At 42.6% G+C, this 25,419-nt stretch overlaps 1 protein-coding gene across 1 annotated transcript in view; it reads right to left on the bottom strand.

The window, feature by feature from the left end:
- Nucleotides 1-24,641, bottom strand: part of tiam1a (TIAM Rac1 associated GEF 1a) — a 50,733-nt gene extending 26,092 nt beyond the window's left edge. Inside the window, exons 1-9 of the mRNA XM_068600864.1 lie at nucleotides 24,456-24,641; nucleotides 10,285-10,390; nucleotides 8,352-9,016; nucleotides 7,260-7,546; nucleotides 5,967-6,239; nucleotides 5,622-5,853; nucleotides 4,821-4,993; nucleotides 3,916-4,140; nucleotides 2,200-2,385 (exon numbers count right to left, since the gene is read on the bottom strand). Coding sequence (XP_068456965.1) covers nucleotides 2,200-2,385; nucleotides 3,916-4,140; nucleotides 4,821-4,993; nucleotides 5,622-5,853; nucleotides 5,967-6,239; nucleotides 7,260-7,546; nucleotides 8,352-9,009 — 2,034 coding nt within the window. The 5' untranslated portion in view covers nucleotides 9,010-9,016; nucleotides 10,285-10,390; nucleotides 24,456-24,641. The remainder of the gene's footprint in view (nucleotides 1-2,199; nucleotides 2,386-3,915; nucleotides 4,141-4,820; nucleotides 4,994-5,621; nucleotides 5,854-5,966; nucleotides 6,240-7,259; nucleotides 7,547-8,351; nucleotides 9,017-10,284; nucleotides 10,391-24,455) is intronic.
- Between the last annotated feature and the right edge of the window lie 778 nt (nucleotides 24,642-25,419).

The following is a 25,419-nucleotide window of genomic DNA, read 5'->3' as shown; positions in this document are numbered from 1 at the left end:
TTTAACCAAATTGATATTTCAACGTTGTTGTAAATAAAACACTAAACACTCAACCACTTATATATCCCGGTCACCCACTGCACATTCAAAGAGAAACCACTTTAGGCATTTCTGGATTAATTTGCACATGAACTGCTGGAATATGAGCAGATCTGACTCACTATGTGGTACAGGAGTGCATAATTTGACGTACATGTATGTAATTTATCCACACACTGTACTTGTGTGGACGTGTGGTCTCCTCACCAGTCAGTGCTCATGACGCGCACACACTTCAGATGTAATAGGTCAAACTTCTGCAGACTTTTCTTTTATAAGCTCTGTCCAAGAGGCCTTTTCACTGCCTGTTCTATGACATTGCCCCTGTTGGCTGTGGATAATAACAACCCTGATGACTACAAATAATTACTGAAAAAAGTAACAAAAACATTAGCGATATCCCTTTTGTGAAAGAGGAAAAACAGCCAAGAGTTGAGAGAGAGGACAGTTATCTTTTGCTAAAGGCAATATGAATTGATTAATTTTAATGTTTTTGTTATGTAAGTTTTCTGTTAATGTATTTCATTTTAATTTAGTTCATTTATATATCAAAGTCTATAGTGCCCATATATAGCAGTATATGACTAATGCAATAAGAACGTTTTAAACGTGGGAGAAAAAATGATTTGATAATGAACGTAAAGGGAAAGAAGATGGAGAAAAACAGTGATGTGTGAGACATAGAGGAGGAAAGGAGGAAAAAATATATAGCAGATATGAAGAAGGAGACACTAAATAAAGAGGGAGACAAAGGAAGTGAGGGTGTAGGCAGTGAAAGGAAGGGGGGTCAACAGAGCAGAGTGTTAAGCCAGTTTGTGGGAAAGTGCCTCAGGGATGGCAGCTTAGTAACAGAGTTTGTATTGATCCACCAGTCACACACAAAAACACGATGAACCTCAGATGTTGTGAATGTGTGTGTGTATGTTTGGTGTATCCGATAGCCTGCTTGTATGAAACTGGCCTATAGAGATATCATTTGCATCTCTATCTCCCCGCTCTGCTCTTTGTTTCCTGGATGATATTTGGCAGCGCACACTGCCGCATAATACACAACAGCGTATAGATGGTTCCATCTCTTGTGTTGTTTTATTCTGAACATTCTTGGAGTGCTTGATGTGACAACGCAAGCACGCATATGAGCTCTGAGCAAATTACGGCTTTTACCTTCAGGCTAAAGCCATCAACATCACAGCTCGTGAAGAGAATGATCTGAATGTATGCGATGAATACAGTCTGTGCAGATATATAAATGCAAAGATGCAACTACAGTATTTTCCTACATGGAGCAATTATCTATAGTGAGGACAGTTGTGTTTGGTTGTACTGTTTTTTTTAAACAATTGAAGGTTAAAACTAGAATAAAATCCTTTAACTTTATTTACTCTGATCCATAGCTGCTGAGAACAGCATTTTTTTTTGGAGTCAAGCTGATTTCCCAAAAAGTAAATAAAAGTAAAAAGAAGTTACAGCACACAGTCAGGGTCAAATCAACAATGGACAGAATGCAGATGCTCATAGAGACCAGTTATTTAACAGCTGCATCGAGCTGTTGCTTTGGATTGTTTCTGGTGAAATTTCTCGAATTAAGACTTCAAAACTTCTTCAGAGATAACCCAAAGAAACGACTAATTCCAATATGAATGAAAGGGAAAATCCATTATGCTGCTTATCAACTTATATTAAATTCAAACAAGTTTAGGCTTTAAAAAAAATGTTGAACATTGCAGCTACTGTGCAAAGCTAAAATATGGACGTTCACCCTTTAGCCTTTTCCGTTCTGCTTGCTCTTAATTCCCCTTTGATTAGTTTTAAAGTGTTTTCACCACAGGGTACATGCAGTATCTTTAGTCTGCAGATTTGTCAGGCAAGCAGAAATTCTTTCAGTGGGCGTATGTGACAAGATGCTCACTCTAACAGCCAGATAAACACACCCACTGTGCAAGCTGGGCTGTTATTGAAGGTCAGCGGAGGAACTTCTCACGCAACGCTTATTGGAACATGTAGAGGCATGTGGGACATCATTTGAGTTTTGGATTAAGGAGCTCTGATTAGGTCAAATTACAGTAAGTGAGGGAGACAGTTTAAATAAATAGTCACACATGAGTACTAAAAAAACGTGTGTTCAAAAATGTGAGTGGGGTGCATGGACATTTGTCATACCAGGGCATGGAAGGAAGAGACAGAGAAGATGCCCAGTCGTCCCATGGCCAGCTTGGTGGGACGCGATGCAAAGCCCAGCAGGCGTTTGGGATTGGGAGGCTCGCCGCCCTGCAGGCTGGCCAGGTAGCACCGGCAGCGAAACAGATCCATGTGAAACCGTTCTAAGTTCTGCTCCCACAAGAAGATCTAACAGAGGGAAAGATGAGATGAAAGGGAAAGGGATGGTTAGTGATTATGCAAGATAAGAGAACTTTGCTTCAGATTTAGCTCCAGCTTTAGATCCGGATTTATCCATGGAGTTGCTTCCGATTTGGCCAGGAATGAACCTTTTGAATAATATCAATAAAAATGCATAACATATCACCCTTTGTTAGATGGTAATTTGGTCATTTTAGAAGGAGTGAGATGTAGGAGTGCTGAAGTCCCTGTGGAGAGGTGTTACTCACCAACACAACCCCCACCAGTCGCCGACCTGCTGTGCTGTGTGAAATGCATCACAGGGTGGGCCGTGGGAGGTGGAACACGGGAACACACACACACACACATACACACACATGCAATGAAACACAATCTAGGTTTAATTTGCACCGGTTCCTACCTTCACCTATTTGTTCCGGGACTTAATGCAACTGCTCTTTCTTCAAGTCTTTTAATTAAATTTAGATCCCAGGCCTTTCTGTTTATGGAAACTCATTTTGTAGATTAATTTGGTTCCAGATACTGATCTTGAAAAAAGTAATTCAATGATGGAATCAGCCACTCGGGTTAAGGCTTCTTCAATTCTTTGATCCCACAATTTAGTTAATGGGCCTTTATAGTAGGCAATCAACATCCTAGAGGGTTCTCATGAATGAGACGTGTTCTGCATGGTTATGATTCACCACTTCCTGATGCTTTTTTATGTAATATTGTTTTCTTTTATTGACTATCAAGCATGTGCCACACACACACAAAGACACAGAGGCTTACTCCCACAAGGAGCCCTATTGTTTGAGGGCACATTCTTAAGCTCTCTTGCTATGTTTACATGCAACGCTGCTTTAGCATTCATCAGCAACTCCAGACTTGCTTTTTTCCACTGAAAGGAGAACAAATCGGATCCTAAAAGAGCTTTGAATTTCCAGCTGTGACTCGTTTCAAAACAGCGATTAAATAAGGAAGTATTAGCGAGAGAGTTCAGGCTCACCTGCCGATAATGACATGCATTGCATGAGTTTCAACATGTGGTGTGAATATTCTGCATTCTGCTGCACTTGAATGTGTTTATAAATGAACACCGGGCGGAATATTTGAACACATCTGTCGTTGCAAGTACTCCTTCGGAACATTTTGTCTGGATGACGGCATGCAGTAAAGATGATTGAGTGCTGAGATGTGAGTGTGCGAGAGCATCAGTGCAGTTTGAAGTTATAAAGATGTGCATCTGTAAAGCGCCTTAGGTGTTTTCACTCAACTCAACTGGAGGTTAAAGGCACTCAGTTGGGTGCTTAGCACGTGAGATCACACGCCTGGTTCATATCAGCATCACATGGACATATAGTATGACTAATTTACAGTATAAACATATAGGAAGGCTTTTTTACACTGATAGCAATTTGTCTGTTTTTGACCATGTCTGTTAGGACTTTATGAAAACAGGCTTGAATATAAGTTGAATACTTTTAACAGTTCCTGACTCACAACTCCCCTTTGCCTCCTTCTGTCCCTGCTCCGTACCTGCTCCAAAATGGTCTTCCTCTTCTTCGCGTCAGTGACGGTCGACAGCTGCATGTCTCCCATCTTCTTCATCTTTTCATCCATGTCGATCTTCTGCTCCAGTTTACGGATCTCGGTTCGCAGCAGTCGCACTGTGTCCTCCCTGTGGTGCTGCCGAGCCAGAGCTGCAGCGCACGCAGAGTGGATCGCCGTGATCCAGTTCTCCAGCTCTGTCTGGCCGGACGTCTGACAGGAAAGGAATTAAGGGAGGAATAATATGTGACATCTCTGAAGAACACTCACAAAAGAAAACATCAAGAAGTTGACAGCTAAAATAATACGAGTCCCATTATTAGCCTCTGGCCGGGGGCGGTCACAATAATCTCATCTTCATCTTATTACGTATCTTCCCATTCATTAATTGAACGTCACCGTGGACAATGTGTCTATTTATATGCTATGCATATAAATAGACACATTGTCCACATTTTAATAATACACCATGATCACTGCGGTGGATCACTGTCACAATATGACAGTGTGGCCTTTAAACATGTCAGACATGAAACAAACACAAGGACACTCTACACTGTACTGGCTTATCTCCCACACATGGCGAAATGTCATGTACTTGTGTGTGTGTGTGTGTGTGTGTGTGTGTGTGTGTGTGTGTGTGTGTGTGTGTGTGTGTGTGTGTGTGTGTGTGTGTCATCTTTGTCTCTCTTGGTGATCCGTCACTATAAAAAATGAAATAACTGAAGAATTTGAATTCTTCAGAATTTGAGTTGCGTGAAATTTGAAATACAACTGCTGTTTCAGCCTTAACTGTACGTTTGAGTAAAATACTTCCCTTCCCCCTTTTCTTTCCAAGAAGGTGCACAAGAAGGTGATAATGGATCATTTGAATCACACTGTCTCTCTCTCACCTGGAAGAGGAAAGCGTCTCCCACTGAGTTGCTGAGGCAGAAGACAAAGTCTTTTTTGGGGTGTTCAGGTACGGCCTGGACGATGCTGTTCTCCACCCACAATGCATGCTTTGGAACGCTGTTGTGGTCGATCGCAGAACGACCGTCTGACTCGTACAGAAAAAGAGTGCAACCTTGAAGAACAAAAGGAAAAACAGACGGATAGACAAACAAGTCAGAAAATGTTCTTACTGATGTTGCTCCGCCCCCCTCGACCACTACGTTGCAATGATCTAATGTGTGCAAAAATACCTTGAAAACTGAAAAAAAATAAAAAATAAAAATCATCATCATTCATCATCATCCTCAAACAAGATAATCATGAATAAAATCATGGGCGCTCGTATAACATGAGGTTGGGATGAACACTATGAAACAGTCTGATTCATATATTGTTAGGAGGGTGGATGTGAGGACAGGAGGCAGGCAGAGATGCAGCTACAGATGCTGTATCTTGTGCAATTCACAAGGACAAGATTGATTGGATTCGACACAGTTGCCGCCCTAAACTCAAATTGTGATGAGGCCGAGGGGAGGAAATGTAAGGCCACACAAAAGAGAGCGTAGAGGTGAAAACCAAGGGTATGGACTGTGTAAAGACTTTTGCGATTACAGTCGAACAGGAGAAAGCGGGAGAGATATTTAACAGGTTGCGGTCAGGATAAGATGTTTATCTGAATGTGACATTATGGCTGCAGAACTCAAACACAAGTAAAGATCCAAAGACATTTTAGCCGTAACAGTAGGAGGGTCCATGCTCACCTTTCAAAGAGACCCAGTAGTGTTTCCACTTGCGCCTTGTTGCAGGTTCCACCTTCTTGTTTTTCTTATGAACCAAGAAGTTCTTCACAGCCAGAGCTCCTGCTTTCCTGACTATGCCCTGTGCACAGCCAATCAGAGCGTCCGATGGATATGCACTACTGAGTGTGCAGCTGCTCCGCTCGTCACTCACGGCGGAGCCAGCCTCCTCCGTGCAGTCCCGACCCTGATGTGTCTGATGAGAGAGTGATGAGAGATGACTTTCAATACCGACAAACAAGTTGGATCTATTATTAATACCCGTATTTTAAAAAAAGAACCAGAAACACACATATAAAGGTAACTAACCCAGGCTTGGTTGTCCAGCTCCTTACGGAAATTCTCATACACTCCTCCCCGGCCTCCCTCGCCGGCTCGTCCTTCCCCTCCTCCTGCACTGCTGCTCCCGCTATCGCTCCCGTTGAAAACGCTGCTCTCCGTTGCCGAGTATACCGAGAAAGAGGCCGACATGGCCTTACAGCGCCGCGACACCAGCTCTCCGTCCCCATCTATCTCCGTGGTGACGCCATCGATGCCACTGTCGCCATACTCACTCCCCTCGCCCAAAATACCCGAGATGTCCTAAGAGACAGAAACAAGGTAGAAACATTACTATTTACCTATAATGTGTACAGATACTGATACGTTGGATAGCTAAAATGCACACAAACAAACAGTAGCAGCTTACGCTCCACAAGGGCTTTCTGGGTTTGTGTGTGTGTGTCTGTAAATCAGAATGTGTTCGTGCACAAACTGTATTTATGGGTTTTTGCAAAAAGAAAGCTTTTCACTTTTAGTGAGAGATCCTCTTTGCTTTCACACTGTACTCTCAACAAACTGAGTCTGCTTCTTTTTCGCTTTGTTTTGCTGTGTTGTCTGTCTATTTATATCCGGTCTAACAACCCCCTAAGCCTGGCTAGATGAATTTATAATAAGCACTTAGTGGGCTCTGCTATCCAAGGGTGCTTGGGGGGTTCTGGGAATGAGTTGAAAGAAAAACATAGTTTGCTATTGTAGTGCTTCTTCCTTCTTATTTGGCCATTTTTATTAATCAATGACACATGGAAATTACCGAAAGCACATGAAGATTCTTTATTCTACAGATGTGATTTTGTTTTGTCAACTGAATCTCTTAATAATTGGCTTCTTGTCGACTTTGCTTCCTGGTGTTAGGACAGTGTGTGTGGTTTGTGAACGGGACACAAAAGATATTATGCTTTAATACTTTAATTTCTGAAGGGGGAATGGAAACCAGGCCAGCGTTGAACAGTAGCCCCACAGCAACTTTCTATCTGACTCCTTGTAATCCTTTTTACCGCTACACAAAGATACACAGACTACTTGGATGTATATCCATGCACACACACACACGACTGCACAGCACGAGCACACACAGGAAACGTCTCTGTTTGTCAACAAAATGTTAATCGCTGTGCTCCGTCATGTCTGTGAGCACCGTGAACGTCTGGATACTACTGTATTTCAGAACAGAAAGACAAAAGAGAACAAGTGGCACATAAAAGTACAGAAAGAAGACTTAACCTGATTACTGTTTGGCTTGCTTTGCATCTTAATTCATATATTCATAACTTTTAATCCAACCTGAGTAGTTTGTGCACGGCGTCCTTGGAAAGCAGGGCATGGTGCAGCGGGGATCCCGAGCCCTGCCAAGCCCTCTGACAGGCAGTGGGAGCGTCGGCAGGGGAGCGTGAATGCTCCATACCCGCCACCATCCTCCTCGGCAGGAGACATCAACCCCTCCTCCCCCTCTCCACCTCCATTGCATTGGGCTTCTCTCCGGTTTTTAGCGTAGCGGCTCCTCTGCCCCCTGAGGCTGGGACTCTGCTGGCTGCACAGATGGTCCAGAGACGATGCCCTTTCAGCTGAGCCTGCAATATACACAGGTGGTTATTGCAGGGCAGTGTGCGAATGTGTGTGTGTGTGTGTGTGTGTGTGTGTGTGTGTGTGTGTGTGTGTGTGTGTGTGTGTGCGTGTGTGTGTGTGTGTGTGTGTGCAAGGTGAGGTCAATGTATTCTGATTACTGTCAGTTACATTCAGATTACTCTGCCACATTTGATGTATGAATTAACCTTTTCCATTCTTGACAGTGTCCTGTGAATCAGTCTGATTCATGTGAGCGCGTATGTATATGTGTGTGTGTGTGTGTGTGTGTGTGTGTGTGTGTGTGTGTGTGTGTGTGTGTGTGTGTGTGTCTGTGTCTGTGTGCAGCAAGCCCATCAGCGGTTAAGTTATCAAATGCCCAGCACAAGTAAAGGTAACAACCCTGTGATCAACTGAATGATTGCAACTGAGGAAGGGCAGCTAACCCTCAATCAGCCTTTCTCTACTCTGTGAGTGTCCTGTTGCAATTTGTCCTACCTTCCTCCCCCTCATCACCTGTAAAATGAATCAAATTAAACTAACAGCCCTGCACACACGCACAGATAAACATATGTATAAACCATTTTCTCAGTCATCAGAAACTATTCTTTTGAAAAGTATATTCAAAGTAAAAATTCCAAAAATCAATATCTATTGCATCCATTCAAGGCAAAATATGTTATTTGCACTTCTATTAACGATGACAATATTAATCTTTGTATGAAAGAAAAGTCTCTGAATGACATGAAAACACCGGATCAAGTTCTGAGTGAACAGGCTGCATTCCTGTGAGTGTGTGTTTCCCATCCTCACCTGCATTGCCTCTGGGGCGTGTGAACTGCTGCTCCTCCTCCTCCTCTTCTCCTCCATCTATCATCTCCTCCGTGCTGGTCAGATGCTCCTGACTCAGGTCTGACAGAGAGAACTCCAGACTGTCTTCTCTCCACATGTCTGCTGACTTGGACCTCTTCTTTTTAAAACTCCCTCCCTCCCGTGGACCCTCAGTCATTCGCTGGAGGTACCGTTCATCCCCAATGACGTCTCCCTCCTCCTCTCCCTCCCCCAAGGAGTCCTCCCCTCCAGCTGGAGCAACGGTGTCCGCCTCGGAGGTTTCAGGAGTCGGTGTGGCCAACGGGTCGTCATCTTGCTGATATGACTCCGGCCTCATTGTCATTGCGACGCGCTGTGTCCAGTGAGGGTTGATGCCAAACTCTCCAAATGCATCGGAGGCGTTAAAGGGCTCCAGTCCGTTCTCTGCCAACGATTGTGGGATGCTCGGTGTGCTCGAGGAGCGAGTTGAGGCGTCAGAGTTCCTGTGTTCCTGTTTCACTGAAGAAGAGTGGCGGGAACGGCGAGTGACCGGCTGCTTGCTCGAGATGCGGAGCGACCGGGACGTCTGCTTGCGGGAGAGGTGTCCCGTCCCGTCGCCGTAGAAACCGTTGTCCCCATTCTGACTTTCTACATTTCCCATGATTCAACTGTGGATTAAAGATGAAACACATTTTTAAGCTTTTATATATATATATATATATATATATATATATATATATATATATATATATGTGTGTGTGTGTGTGTGTGTGTGTGTGTGTGTGTGTGTGTGTGTGTGTGTGTGTGGATTTTAGTTTTGAAATCATTGAGAGACATGTACTCTGCTTTAAAATCATTACCAAATTATTGGCTTTGTCCTCTAATGCCATTGGCACGTTTACTCTCTCACATTTACAGCAGGAAACCAGGTCAATCACTGTGCTGGATGAGTGAGTAACGTCTGATGGCCCATTAACTAATGGTGATACGTTCGAGGTATCAAGGATCTCTTTGAATGTCTAGTTGAGTTCAGCTGTCCGGCAGATGACATCAAGGATCAGGTATCCACGCATGTGGTGGAGGTTCTCTTGTTAGTTTCGGGCTACGTAAACTGACCTAAATGTTTTTTGTAATCTGCTGAGCCCGGCACACTCCAATGGAATAGCACAGGGACAACAAAGTTAATTAAAAATTGATTTAGAGCATGGACACATCTAACATTTCAGAGAGGCTTCCCGTGGGTTTTCTGCTGTCGTCCCATTCAATCTTTTTCAGTAACCACAAAGACATCTAACATTTGAAATGCCAAAACTCCTTTTCTCTTACTTTAGCAAATTGTATTTTAATTTAAGTTGTACAAAATATACATTTTGATGAATCTAAGTCTTTGAAACGTTACAGTGCACTGCAGCAGCATGAATGTATATTAGCTTCGTTGATAGAAGGATGATCGCTTGATACTCTGCAGCTCTTCTCCTCTTCAGTGGTGTTGAAATTATTCATTAGTCATATTTCCTAAACAGTTAAATATGTTTTTTACTGCTGATCATAAAGTTATCCCAGCATCTATTATTGCCTCATGTTCTGTGTTATATAAGCACATGAACTGCTGACTCAAATGCTGTCAGATCAGTTGGTACTCTGAGTCACACATCATCAAATCCACACCATCAGGTTCTCAGTGTGGGCTCAAACTGCAGAGAGCAACTGACAAAATCTCTTCTAACAATTATAAAATCTGTTTTTAACAAATCCTTTAATCTGGCATTGAGAATATACGCCTCTCAGAATGATAATGTTCTGTTGAATTAGTCAAACTAAAGTAGCAAAGTAGAGGCATTCAAATAAACTAGATTTTGCAGTTCTATACAAAATCAAATTACGGCTGCTGTGCTTTTTTTGCAGTTAGAGATCAAGGTGTACAACCTTTGGTTACCTGTGGTTGAGCAGCTGCATCATCAATTGCTCCACATCAGCGCCGTGTCATCTCTTACCGACCGCATGATCCTCCACACTTCCTCAAACGGCGGTGTCAGATTGCCCTGAGATGAACAAGAAGGGAGAGAAGTTTCAGTGGAGCTCTCACAACTTCAAAGTGACCTGATGTGTCAAACGCACACAGAGGAGGAGAAGGAAGACGAAGAGGGGAAGATAGTTCAAAAACTACTGCTGAGCATCTGCCAGGTACGGCACAGAAAGCGGGTGAAGCAAAGTTGAAAGGAAAGCTGTGAAGCACACGAGAGAGGCGGTCTATAGGATAAGAGACACCGTGCAGGATGAAAGAGAATACAGGACACTGTGGTCAGTAAGTCTGCAGTTAACATAATGCAGTGAGGCAAGGAAGACCAAGAAACACACATTTAAATACACACATACACAAACTCACAGATCATCAGAAACAAAAAGCAGAGGTATTGTCTGAGCCTGAGGGTGGAGAAAGAAATCACAAACGACTACAATATCTTAGCACTGCACCCTGAAACTCACTGCCAACCTGAAACCATACAAGCATGTACAGACATGTGAACAAATCATTTTGGGATAACACCCCTTGTTTCCCTGCAGACAAAGAGATGCGCACGCACGCACACGCACACACACACACACATGGACATTGTTGTTAAAATGACAGAACATGAAAGCAGCTATGGAGAATGATTTTCAGCTTAAGACTCAATTAAATGATTATTTCCAACACGACCTAATTTTCTCTACTAACAGCCCTGAGCTACATAGACATAGCTACCATGATTTCCATAATGTGCAATGTATAATGTGGAGGTATGCAAGTGCATTCATTGTGAGTAGTTTCACACTTATTTTCAGTTCACAAAAAGATTTTTAAAATGTGGTGTATACGTAAAACGAGGCAGATTTATAACTGATGATCCTTGTCAGTGAGCTGGCGTTCAGAGCCAGGAGACTGGCTGCTGATTTCAATGCTGCAAACACTATGTGTTTGTGCTCTGATACACATATAAGCAGGAAAATAATGGAGGAGAAATAATATCACTATCATATGAAAAAAGAATAATACAGCCTTTATCAATTGCAAAGAAGATGACAATCAGTTTAGGGTGTAATTCGATTATTAGATTATTACCTTCACATCTGGAAACTGTGTTCAGAAAGCAAACACAGCATTTGTTCCCGATTGTCTACGGGCGAGCTGAGTATACTACTTCTTGTTGCTTTCACAAAAGTTTGCCTACAGCTGCTGCTTTCACTATCGTTAATAATAATAAGATAACATACTGCCACTTTGTTTATTCTCTAGGGCAGAAATACAATAAATCAACCGTGATATAGTTCTGGGAACTGACACCGAAATGAGAGTTCAAAAAGGAGAAGTTGAAAGGACAATAAGAGATGTGAAGGTGAGCAAGTACACAGCAAACATACACCGTGTTTTGTCCCACTGGTCAACTTGCGCCACACCAGCATGTGTTCACGTATTTAAACGAAGCTGCAGCACATTTCTCCTCAGCTGTGGGAAGCAGTTACATAAGCATAACTTGACCCTGATACTTCTCCTCCTCTTCCTCTCTCCCGCCACCCTTTATTTCTCATCCCTCCTCCATCTCATCCGGCCTGATGAGACTTATCCCAACCCACATGCTGGCCATCCATCCCCCAAAACAAACAGAAACACACAAAGTCAAATGCACACACAATGCCTGACAGGTGCTGGATATTTATTTTGGAGCTAGTTCTGCTTTTCTTTTAAAATCTGGCATCCGTGTAGTTTGTTGAGGATAAGTGCAAACATAGGACTTGATACCTAAAATATTACAATGTTGCTACGTAGTTCATCTAGAAGTCTATCTATCTGAGTCGGAGTTCAGTGTGAAAACACACACACAAACACACAAACACAGGCCAAACGAACAAAACAATCATGTCTGACACCACACATGGGAAATCAAAACGCTGCCTTTCCTTCAGGGGTGTACAGTCTCAAATGTTTAGTCTCTTGGTTTTTCCTCTTCCCGTGCCCTGCAGCAAAGTGTGGAAGAGGGAGCGGGGTAACCAGGAGAGGAAGGGGTTCTCTAAGCCCACGTAGAGCTGAGAGGTGAGGCAAGCCTGGAGGCACGAGGAGGGAGGGTGATGTTGGTGCAGACACAGAATGGAAAAGAGAAAAAGACACAGATATAAAGGGGTTCCTGGGCTATGAATATAAGTTTGATATGGAAAACTGTGGAAATGGGAGAAATGAAGACTGAGAACGAGAGAGAGAGAGAAAGGGAGAGATAGGTAGAGAGAAATTGGGGGGTCCTATTGTTGCCGAGGTTTAAGTGGATAAGTAGACATGTGCTCTGGCTGCCTCTCTTTGGGCTTAATTGAGGGAGCCGAGACAAAAGAGGAAACATAATTATTCGCTCTCTTCCTCTCAGTCTCTCGTTCTCATTCTCGCAGTATATTAACACATTGAGAAAACGTATTAATACAATGGCCTGCGTAACAGCAGCCAAAGCATTAGCAGGCAGACATACCGAATAAGAGACGAGCACGCACACATGCATGCACGCACACCCACACGCACACGCAAACACTGAGAGGGGACAAAGAACAATGTTAAATTGAAATAAAATTTCATCCTGGTTAAATGTCTCCCTGAAAACACAACTCTGAAAAAACCAAGTCCATTTGTTCGATCTTAAATTCTGTACTTGATTTTTATTTACTGAATTGTTCCGAACATCTACACAACACAATAGCACATCTGCTGTTTGGCAAGTTCCTCTGGTTGAGTGTACTGGACATAAAATCAGACCGACAGAGACACGGCTCAGCATCTTACTCTGGCTAAATGTGCCACTTAACTACGGCGTCGGATACAACTCAGTACTGGAGCTGTCAAAGCCCTACTGCCACACTGCCATAGTTGCGTTGGAAAGATGCTCAACACCTATGTGCTCTCACATCCATCACCTAACAAATGAACACACACACACACACACACACAAGCAGTTTTCTGCAGCATACAATAGAGTAAAATAGTACAAAGGAAGACATGCTTCCAGTCACACACACCTGCACAATCCCGAGAGGAATTCTGAGCAGGTCTTCCAACTCTCTCTCACACACACACACACACACACACACACACACACACACACACACACACACACACACACACACACACACACACACACACACACGCTCTTTGGAAAAATACCAAAGGCTTGTCAGAACAGCTACGGAGCAGGCACACCCTACTTCTCCCCGCCAATCTTTTCATCTCTGCACCTGTCTCACAGCTCCACCCTACATGACACACAGCTCACGCTCCAGTTTCCCACCACACATGACGTGGATGAGCACGACTGTACTGCGATTGAAGCCAAACAAAACCTGTCTCATTGCTTTTATAAGCCTGTCATTGTCTCGACCACATGGAGTGGCCCCTGAAGTCAGACTTCAAATTATGAAATCGGCAACCACATGAATTACATCCCCGAGAGATTACAGCCCATCATGAATGCACTTGCTTTTACAATATACTTACAATTCTACTTGGACTGATTTTGCACAAGAGCACAGCAAGGATGGCTGTTATGTGTACCTCTATTATAAAGTGTTGTCTTTGTCAACAATTAAATACTTGTTGCAAATCCACTTCTCAAACATGAGACCAGGGTCCCATCAATATGCAAAGCAGTCATCTCCAGTTTAAGGCTTTAATAACGTGAACTTTCAACTTATTTCTATTGTGGAATGAACTGTTTTGTCTTATAGTTATTCTATTGAAAGGGATGTGTAGTTATTCTTAGCAATTAGCCGTTACGCAAGAGGAAGTGAACTGATCACTTGTGATGAAATCAAATACATTCTCGAGAGTCCCACACTAGTTTAAGTTTGGATGATTATAATTTCTGATTTTAAATGAACTGTTGATGAGACTAGACAGTCTCTTGGCGACCACAGTACCATAGCAATGTAGACAACCCAATAAATGATTCAAAGTCAAAAGTCTAACCCTAAAAGAGACATTAGAGGTAGCAACAGTAGTCTGGACACTTCTGAAACCAGAGAAGTTCGGAGCTTGACTGATATCCCCTCACCTTTCTTTGCACCCTGAAACCTCGACCAGCCCACCACTCTATCAAGCAGTAATACCCATGAGGCAGCCGTTGGCCTCACCCTTCCCTTGGGCCCTTTTCCCGCACCTTTCACATTCCTCCAATGGTTATCGTACCCCAAATGCCCCAGGGCAAGGACTTTATGCCCCGCTGAGGTTAACACTCTCTCTGGGGGGTAAACAAAGGAATTTCCCTGATGGAGCGAACTTCATTCCAAGCTCGTCACAATAGAATACCAGGGGAATCTGGGAGACATTTTTATCAGTGCCTCTCCATGCAGACACACCTGCACACCCCTGCAGAAGTACACGCAAACACACCTTCAGCACGCATGCATGTACATTGTTGTTGTTGTTGTTGTTGTTGTTGTTTACGCCGACCAAACCTGCTTTGAAAGATAACAAACACACCGTGAACAACATGTGAATCAGGACTGGGTGCCGGCTTAATGGTCCAAACAAACAAGGATTCATGGACGAATCTGTGAGTGCCCGTCTGTAGGCGCACACCGCTAGGCGTGTGCGCATTGTTCATATTTGAAGAGGAACTATATCTATCCAGCGTGGAGATAACGGTCAGATAAGCTCTGAAAATATGCTATTGTAGAGATGGGAGCATACACTCCACTGCACTCCCACAGTCCCTCTGAGACGGGACTGTCTCAGACATCACTGGTAGAATTCCCTGGAAGAGGGAGATTAGCTTCTTATTCATCCCTTTGGGATCTGACAAGACATGCGCCACATCCCCCTCTCTCAGCTTAAACACACACATGCACATACACAAACAGCTTGCCTGCAAGCATTGAGTCTCTACTGCTGCTTAAATCAAACATACATTTTTCTTTTAACTGGTGAGAGACAAATTATAATTCCTTTCTGAAGAGTGCTTTTATTTTTGAGGCCGCAGAGGAGGGCAAAAGCATAAAAATGACAGAACAACGTGGAGAGGGAGAAAAACATTAGACGATTGCTATTCACTTTCTGTCATCAACTTACAGAGAAGTGGAGAAAAGAAAGGATTGCGATGATGGTGGTCGTAAAGCATATTCACTGCCAAAAATGTGTTAAAAAAAATGTTTAAAAAAAATTAAAAAACAGGAGGTAATAGATAGTGCACAGAATATCATGCGCAAAATGACCCATGTTATGGATTATAGATTTTGGGTCAATGTCAGTGTGACATCTGAGGATCAAGTGGAATTCAATGTCAGCCAATTCACTCGACTTTACTCCTCAAGTGTCACTAACTTCATTAAATACGCTCCTCCGTCTCTCTAGGAGCTTACACTGTACGCTCCTTAACTCAGATTTCAGACTGGCTCTGCCGCACGGTGCAGTCAGGGATTACCATATTTTAAAGAAAATCCCCCTACCACAAGTCCTGCATTGAGTGTGAGGCCCGGGAGAGTCAATGAGTGTGTGTAGCTTTTGACGCCCCACTATGTAGCTGCTGCTGCTGAGTGCTAACTCAGCAATCCTCGAGTCCCTGTATGAATTCAAAGTCAGGAAACCCCATAGATTTAAACCCTCCATTATGATCTTTCAAGATGTATATTTTAATGTGAGGCCATTTACACTGGATGATCAGAGCACTCTATTCTCCGCTTGTTCTGAGATGAAGGAGGAGATCAAGGCGCGTGAGCCTAAATTAAATCCATCCTAGACTTCTGTTGCAGGTTACTGTGACACTTGAAATCTTCTTGTTTAAAGAGTACATTCATCAGTGAGCAGCCCGTCACATGACCAATGGCTAACTATCATTTGCTTTTTGTGAAATCCTAATAAATTAGCATCCTCGTTCTGCTATTTCTCAATCTACGCTCATGCGTTCTTCCTAATGAAATAGTGATTGCACAGACAATTGGCATCCAGTCATCAAAACCAATCAACTGAATATTCATGTGGTGATTTGCTGCTCCGAATATGTGAGCGGCAGTACAAGAAGTGTTGTTTAATTATCCAGGAGGAGCGGGACGAAACATTGAATGTGCTCCAGATTCAGCCGGTAACCGTAGAAACCCTGCGGGGCAAGATGTAGCCTGGGGGAGGAGCGGCTGGGTGAGGGGAAATAAGATGGAGAAAGCTGGTACAAAAGAATAAGAGTACTGTGTGGACGTGGCAGCGTACCTAAATTGCTAGAAAGGACATCTGAATGATGTGCTACGACAGGCTTGATGGAAAAATAAACTCCAGGACACAAGCATCTTATAATAAGACCCTTATAATTATTAATGGTTGCCCGTGTTTTCTGTTGTAGACTTAATTCTGGTTTCATTAAACAGCAGATAGCAGTCTTTTTCACCCATAGCCAAAATTAGTCAATGCCAATCATTTCTTTCTTAAAAAAAACATGTTAAAGATTCCCTTTTTCACTACTGCTTTTTATTTCTTAAACTGCACTGCAACTTGTATTCTATATTTTCATTTTGAATGTTTCTTAATGTTTTAATGAATATATTCTTAATAGTTATTAAATCTTCGGCATTGTGTTTTGATGCTTTTAACGGTTTTATGTGAAGCCCTTTGAATCGCCTTGTTGAAATGTGCAGTACCAATTAACTTGCCTTGCCTTTATATTATATCAGCTGAAAAAAAATCAATAGGGATGGCAACTATCCCAGCAAACATTCCACTAACTTAATCAATTATGTACTTGTTTGACTCTTTATCAATCTGTTGTGTTTATTCAATAATCTGTTATTTATCCTACACTGCAGCACACACTGGAATCCCGCTGTTTCTTTTCTTTCATTACGATGTGTGCAAACTATTCTGTTTTTCTGTTCTGAGTCACACTGAGACAAATTCCTCTCAGTTCGGTTGACATGGCAATGAATTAATGAAGTGGGATAAGACACACGTCTGTAAAGAGTTGTTAAGCCTGAAATAATTAAGGAGTGCTATGGCTTGTTGCAACATCTTGAAAAGGTGATTCCTTCCCGTCAATTCTCCCAATTTTCCCTTAACTGTGCAACTGGGGGAAGTTTTGTTGTAGTCTTTTCCACATAAAGGGTTAAATGGTATTGATGAGAAAGAAATTATTTATTCTTTTATTGTGAAAACTGCATTGTCGCAAACCCATTCAAAATGTTTTTTACTTCCTGTGAAGGAGTACCGCAATTGCATTTATTCGAGACCAAAAATGGCCAAGTTTAAAGTTAAACATACTACATTCTGGCACCATATATACTGACAGACACTCGCAGACAAACACAGACAGGTGTGAGTAGAGCCAAATTGGTGGGTAATACTCCCTATTCCGCTGTGCAGACTGAAAGGACGGTGAAATAACAGGGTGGGTGAGTGAGCGAGAGAGAGGGATAAGAGGGTTTTAGGCCAAGGTAGACTGATCGAGGTGGGAGGTTGAGACTGGGGGATAGGATGAGTGAAGCTCGAGGGTCTGAAAAAAAAAATGATAGTGTTGAAGGGGGATGAGAGGCTGTTAGAGCTGGTGGAATGGGGTGTTGGACCACAGGTAGAAAGATGAATGATGTGTGCTGAGGTGGAAGGAGACATGAGAGGTAAAGAGGTGGAGTGGTGCTGATAGGTCCTGAGGGGCTGATAGAGATAGATGTTGTGTCAGTTCAAAGTAGGGCACATGGGAACAGGCCCGATTTGTTGTCACTAACGATATGGCCAGGGTAAGACTATCCGGAGTGGGTTATTTAAGAGGTTATATTGAGTGTTAATGTGTGTTTATGTGTGTCGGTGTGACCAGATGAAAGAAAAGAAAGATAGAGAGAGCGTGATTGTGGTTGAAATACTGCAACAATGCATTATGCAGGTATTAGCTTCCTCCGGTTTTAATCAAATTGTTAGAGTGACGCAAAGACAATGTTATCACTTCATTAATTAAGATTTCTGCTGAGGCGCTGCAAATCCTTTGTAATAATGCATTACCAGGGAGCAAGAGCGAGTCTTTGGCCTGACCGCACAAGGACAGGTAGGGAGAGAAGAAAAAGTGGAGAGCTATATACTGCGGGGGAAGAAAGAAAAGAAAGGAAATGAAAGATTATGGGTGGAGAAAGAGTCAATGAGACACTGTGACAGTATACGCCTGACAGAGGTGTGTAAGCAGGTAGTGTAAAGAAGTTAGTGGCAGAGGAATGGGCAATGCAGAGATGTAGTGCAGAGAGTGGGTGGAGGGGCCAGCGGGATGTGGAAGGGGAAGTTATCTTAGTGGATCCCTGCACCTGGGTCAACAGCAGCGCCTGCAAACAAAGCATCCCCTTGAAGAAGAGACACGAGACAATGCACTGCAGTGAGGGATAGGGGTAAGAAATGTTCAGCAAGGATGTGACAGACAAACTCATTATGTTGTGTCTGCCTCTCATACCAACAGAGAACAGAGACCACTAGAATAATACAGTATGGTTAAACTGCTGAGGGGTTAGAAAAGATAAGATAAAACTTCATGAAGAATGGTAAAAAGGTTTTACTTTCCAAAAAAAAATAGCTATTGTAATAACTAAACTAATAGCTACACCTATAATAGTAGCCGATGTCTGTACATCAAAAATGTATACATTTAGAGTAAATTTACACAGAAGCATGCAGAATATACACATTAGCTTACTGTACTTGTCACATGATCATGTTTTTTTTTTGTTTGCTGTTTACCAAGCAAAAAGCAACCCTTGCTGCCTACTTCTTCATTTGTGCATCGCATACACACCCACATTACAGAAATGTGTGACAGATTCAGAAAAAAGGAGTGGACCCACACTTCTGATGTACAGCAACACCATAGTAAGTGTTGTTTAGTGAAAGGGCAGAAACAAGATATGGAAACAGGTTCCATCCTGTGATTTAGTGTCAAATTACCATATGACCTTCAGGTTGTGATTAACATTTCGGCCAATGTTTAAATGATGACGGCAAAAAGCAAAACTATCACTGAGACAAGGATGTCAACAGCATGTCAGCAATGTGGCGTCTCGTTAGTGGATGGGGTTGGATCTAGGTCAATGGGTCCATTTCCTGGGTTGAGCTCTTGTGCGGACTCGAGCTGGAGGTTATTGTTTGGGCTCTGAGTGGCTACGGTGAATAGAGCCTTTCCTCTCAGTGCATTAGTGACCTGTATAAGCTCCACACGACTCACTGACATCTGAGTGCAGGCCTAAGGGAAGAGGACAAAGGCAATCTGACCACACATGCACACACATGCACACACATTCACGTGTCTAAAAACCAACGCACCAGGAGACAATAACAAACACACACGATCTAATAGAAACCTTACACAGCACTCACCACAGGGTTTTTATCCCAAAAGAAACTCAATCGAAAGAACAAAAAGAAATCCATGCAGCTCTGCCCGTAAGCCTTCATCCTTGCTTTTATCAACTCCCCCTCACATACACGCACATTCAGACATTTTCACATGCATATTTGCACATACACACACTTACAAATGCACATACAGGCTTTTCAGACCGCCTTGTACAATCCCACTGCATCACTTCCAGGTCAACAAGCAGGATCGTGAAGTGTGACTATGTGATGAGCAGTGAGCTGCTGGTCAGCACTCGCTTTATGTAACTAATGTAATGTGGGGGTTGAAAGAAAGCAGGAGGAGAGAAGAGACAATGGCCAAGTGGCTTGTTGCCTCTGCTTTAATTACACAGTCACGTGGGTGTAAACTTGGAAGGAAACACATAAACACTGACACATAAAAAGGGGTGTAAAGATTTCCAAGTAGATAAAAAAGGAAATCCTGGGAAGGCCAAATCTCCCCAATGCAAACAAAGCATAAAGACTACCTTTGAAGACACTCTTTAGACTCCAACAGTAATTCCTCCTTTAAATCCATACTCAGCATTTCACACACAAATGTATTTCCACTCTCTCACTCTGAAGTCTTCCTGTTCAGGTAACATTGTCTCAATGCATGGACTTTAAATTGTACTTCTTTGGCATAACACATATCAGCTATCCATTGTTTCCTCATTGTTCACTGAACCAACTTATACATATTCACCTTCTCTGCTTGTTTCACCTACTGTTAAAATATTAAGATCTAACCTTCTGTAAACCAAATAAGATGTAGATGCATGCACTTATGCACAGACAGATGCATTTACACATCATCGGTTAGCAGACAGAGCCGATGTGTGGGCTGGAACGCAACACTGATCAGAGATAATGGGCAGACATGACAGGGATGGCAACACTGTCACAACAAGAGAGGAAGGAAGAAGGGATGAGATAGCAAGAGAGACAAAGAAGAAGAAAAAGAGCAAGAAAGAAAGAGAAAAGGGGAGGGAGCAAAGGAAGGAATGAAGGAAGAAACTCCCAATTCATCAGCAGACACAGAACAGACAAAAGATGGGAAATGAGTGAACATGCCAGCTCATGTCAGCCCTGAGACACCCCTCCCCCGTCTGAACCCCTCCACAAATTACAGGCATCCCCTTCTGCTTCTCCCACTCCCTTTGCATCTTTCCCTCCTTCTTCTCATCAGGGGGTTGATGTTGAGGAGTCAAGCACAAAACCAAAGTGCTTCACCTGAAGGTTTCGCACTCCCACGCTAACAACGCATGTAGTCCTGCTCAACCAGACGAGTGACATTACTAATAGACGCACATAAGCAAACACGTCAGTGTGACATAATGTTCACAATGTTCAGCCTGCCTTGTCTTGCACAATTTCTATTCAAAAGGTACAATGAAAAAGGAACATGGAATACAGACACACATATGCACATGCATATCTCAGTGAGTTTCCAGATTATTTGACTTGTGTGTCCTTTATAATCACCGAGTTGCATGGTTTCTTTTTTTCCCGCTTTCTTGTTTTCAAATCATCTGACAACCTCTCAGATTTATCTTGTCACGCCTTGTGAAGCACGGCCATACACTACCACTACACTGCAAAGGGATTCCCCCTGCTATTGGATTCAGCCATGACAGAACGGGCATCTTAATTAGACACAGAGATAAGGAAAAACATTTCAGTGTCCCTCCACCCTCAGCTGTCAGTTTTGTCTTGGTTTTCCCGAAACAGACTTCAACAATATCTGTCTGGGCTGCAAGTGACAGCAGCGGGGAATTGGGAGACTGAGAGACAGGCACACAGAAGACAGACACACAGAGAACCCACAGGCACACGCAGTCAAACACAAACATTTAAACAGCTTGATTGCATGTGGGGAGATGGGCACTGGGGGCTGCATAAGCCCTATATTTACTTAACAGCAGAAATAAGAAGACCTTTAAGGGAGGGGAGCATTTTCTAACAACAGTTAGAAGATGAGAGAGGAAGACGTACAATGATGAGAGAGAGAGAGAAAGAGAGATGATCCCTTTCATGTTAATTGCATCATCCCTTTATCATGCCCGCCACATGCTCATCAAACTGCATCCTATGTACTGTATCTAAAATCATAAAGCGAGGGCGTCCGTCTGCTCTGCCACAAGGTCAGAAGAGTCATCTTCACTGCGGAGGATGAAGATGTGAGAGTATTTGCAACATGCTTGAGTTCCAAGTTGTTGATGATGGTGACGGTGGTTATCATCTCCATTTCTATAATGTATTATTTGATGCATCAAGCGATGTATGAGCTTTACATGTGCAGATCGAAGGATGAGCATGACTTAAAGGCATTGTTGGTAATCTTATTTAACATTTTTTTAAATATGTTTTATGAAATTCGCATTACATCCTGACAGCAATCAGGATGGCTGTGGCTATCCATTATCTGTGGCTGGCGCTGGACTGTAATAGGCTCGTCCAACCATTTCCTTCGGCCTGAATGTAATGATTGACAGGCTACTTGCCAGTTTACCTGCTCCTACTCTGCCCATGCAGTCACCAGAGTTTTCAACAAGCCACTAGCTTAACAGCTGTGACTACTTTCAATAGCTATGGTCGTTATTAGCTCCTATCTCAAAAAAAATCTGGTAAATAATCAAACTTCAGGTTTAAGACTTGGTATGTGATTAAGGGTGAGCTAGGGGTTGGAGTAACAGCGTTCATCTAGAGTATGTCTCAGGGGCAGTTTACATGATGCTGGATGTGTGTAAAAGTAGTTATGCCTAAACCTATATCTGCCTAAAGGTGAGCTGACTATCAGTGTATCAATCTGGGTCACCAAGTACACACACACACACACACACACACACACACACACACACACACACCCGCAGCCCACAGGGTTCACTTAGCGGAGCCCCATCCCCCTCCTTTCACGCTCACATACTATATTAGCTTACTGTACACACATGGTTGTGTGGATGCACACATATTTGTCCTGAACACACACTTGCACACAGTAAATGGACACACACATACAAATGAACCTGGGTGAGGGGTGTGTTACTGTGTATGGGATAATGGCTTCCTCCCCCCCCACATCCCCCTATTTCACACCCCCAGGCTTTCGCAATGTCTTTGTCAATTTTGAAAAACGAAAGAGTGTGCGCGTGTGCACATGCAGGCACGCACACACACACACACACACACACACACACACACCAGTTTTTATCTGCCACTATAAATCCTTTTACGGATCACTTCCTCAAAACACACTGACAATATTCAACTTCCTCATGGCAGCAACTGAAGCAGTGAATTGGAGCAAGAAAGATACCATGAAGAAAATATAACTAGAAAGAGAAGGCAGAGAGAGGGAAAGAGGTGGCTAGGTTATAATATTTATCCTTCTCAATATTCAAACAATACAATAACAAACATAATCGGTCTGATGCAAATCTGAAATATTCTTAAAGAGATTAACTATTCAATTGAAGTTGAAATAAGTTACTTAATTACTAAGTAACTACTAATTTGTCCTTGGTGGTTAAGCCAGCCCAATGTATTGTAGCAGAGTGAATGAACAGGAAACTGCAAAACTTTGGCAAATTACGAGTATTTTGGCTTCTTGTTGTGTTTTATCAGCTTGTCAAAACCTGGACTTGGTATGCCACAGCAATATTAGGCAGTAAACTATAAACACTACGATGATGTTGATCAAAAAAGTAAATAAGAAATTAACCCGCAAAACTCACATCATCTTATTTATACTATATTTCATTTGATATGAACTATCTTAATGGACCCAAAGCAATCATCAATGTTTGTTCCCCGGAGAAGCATAAAGGTGATGGAGGAGAAAGGAGCAGCAGAGACACTCTGCACTTTAATCCATCATAACTCATAAGATGACTCTCTGCACCGCTAAGAACTAACATATCTACCAACCCACACACATTTGAGTGTCAGATGGTGAATACATCTGAAGTAATCAGGAGGTAAAAGTCCACATTTGCACACTCTTTGGACCTACCTGTGCTCCAGCTCTCTACAAGCTTTCGAAGTAACGATTACTGTAAGAACCACTTGGGTTTTTACTGGAGTCATTTCATCTCTGCTGCACTTCTTAAGTAAAAGCCCACTATCAAATGTGCCCATGTGTTACTGTGTTTGCCCTTTGAGCAGAGCAGTTTGTTCAATGGCAGGGTAACGTCAGGTGGTACCAGTCCTGAGGGCTGTTAAGCGATTTTGTTATCACTAGATTACCTCGGGTAGGAAACCCGGCATTATCCCAGTGAGAACGATAATGATTGATAAAGTCCTTTCTTCAACACACACATTGGCCCATGCAGATTGGCTATTTGTGGAAAAATGTGGGGAATTATTTTTTTTTTTTGCAGTCCTCTTGTATTAAAAGTATACTGGACACAAGTGTTAGTGTGTGTGGGAGAGAGCAGAAGATTGCCCCATCAACAGTAAAGTGTTAAATCACACACAGACACATTGTGTCAGAAAGCAGACCAAATATGTTGGTATACAGACATCGGCGCACACACACATATGGACCATGCAGTCAGTGGACAAATGTGAACTCCTGACTAGAACTTCATCTCTTTCTCACACACACATTATCACTCAACCAAAGGCTTACCAAATCATCTAAATACACAAAGCACGAAGCCAGTTATCTTAAACACCCAAACAACTCTATCTCTATCATCAATAAAGCCCCTAAAAACATCCTGAAAACATGAAATGAATCTCTTTACCTTTACTTAAGCTTCCACTGCTTCCTGTGTGAGTAACAGTTAAATCCCTGTGGTGGTTAAAACTCAGTCAGAGCGTATCCTCTCCAAGAGCAAAGAGGGAAATCCTTGCATCCATGAGACTTCCCCTGGACTCCAGCATAGCATTCGACTCTACACACATGTGCACACACACATCACAGCACATACTCACACATGCTGCCTCTTGCACGCTTAGACCAGACTGAAGGCAGAGGAGAGGGTGTGTGTGCGCTGGCTGAGTCTGAGCCCGCCCTCTTCTCTGGTTCTCTTTTCTCCCACATGCACTCACCCTGCCCTCCTCCTTCTCTCCTCTCTCGTATCTCCTCTCTCGTTCTCTTGCTCCCGCTCTCTCTCTCTATCCAATTTCACCTCCCCCGGCTTGCCAATTGACTGCCAGCATGTATGCTGGGTCTGTGCCTCGGAGCTTTTAGATGTCCCAGTCCTCCTTTTAATTGCTGGCTCTCTGGCCTCAAGTTCTACACACAAAAAAATAAAACAAAGTCAAACAGCGACAGTTGACATGTAAAGGAAAGCATAGGATGCAGACATAAACACATTTGCTTACAAGTAAAATATATGGATTGCTGGAGCTATTGACTATCAGACAAGCACAAAGTCTGTGAATTGTTGCATGAATATCTTTGACCTGAAGGTCTCCAACCAAAAGCTAACTTTATAAAAAAAATATACATTTTTTTTTTCACAGATCTGAATGTGTGGATGTTTTGTTTGTTTTATAAAGAAGATGTCATCTTAAAATGAGTACTTTTAAAATAAAAAAGTGCCAGAATAGAGATGTGGTTTGAGCAGAAAAAGCAGCAATTCATTCCTTGGAAACCTTCCATTAGAGCTCAAGCTTGTGATGTATTCTTGCCTCCTTTACTATATATATATATATATATATATATATATATATATATATATATATATATATATATATATATAT

This window comes from Clinocottus analis, unplaced genomic scaffold (assembly GCF_023055335.1).
Source record: "Clinocottus analis isolate CAN_PGR_092001 unplaced genomic scaffold, fCliAna1.0.p SCAF_5, whole genome shotgun sequence".
In the NCBI taxonomy this organism is placed as follows: Eukaryota; Metazoa; Chordata; class Actinopteri; order Perciformes; family Cottidae; genus Clinocottus; species Clinocottus analis.
The sequence above is the reverse complement of the archived record's forward strand: the minus strand, read 5'-3'. Positions and strand labels throughout refer to the sequence as shown.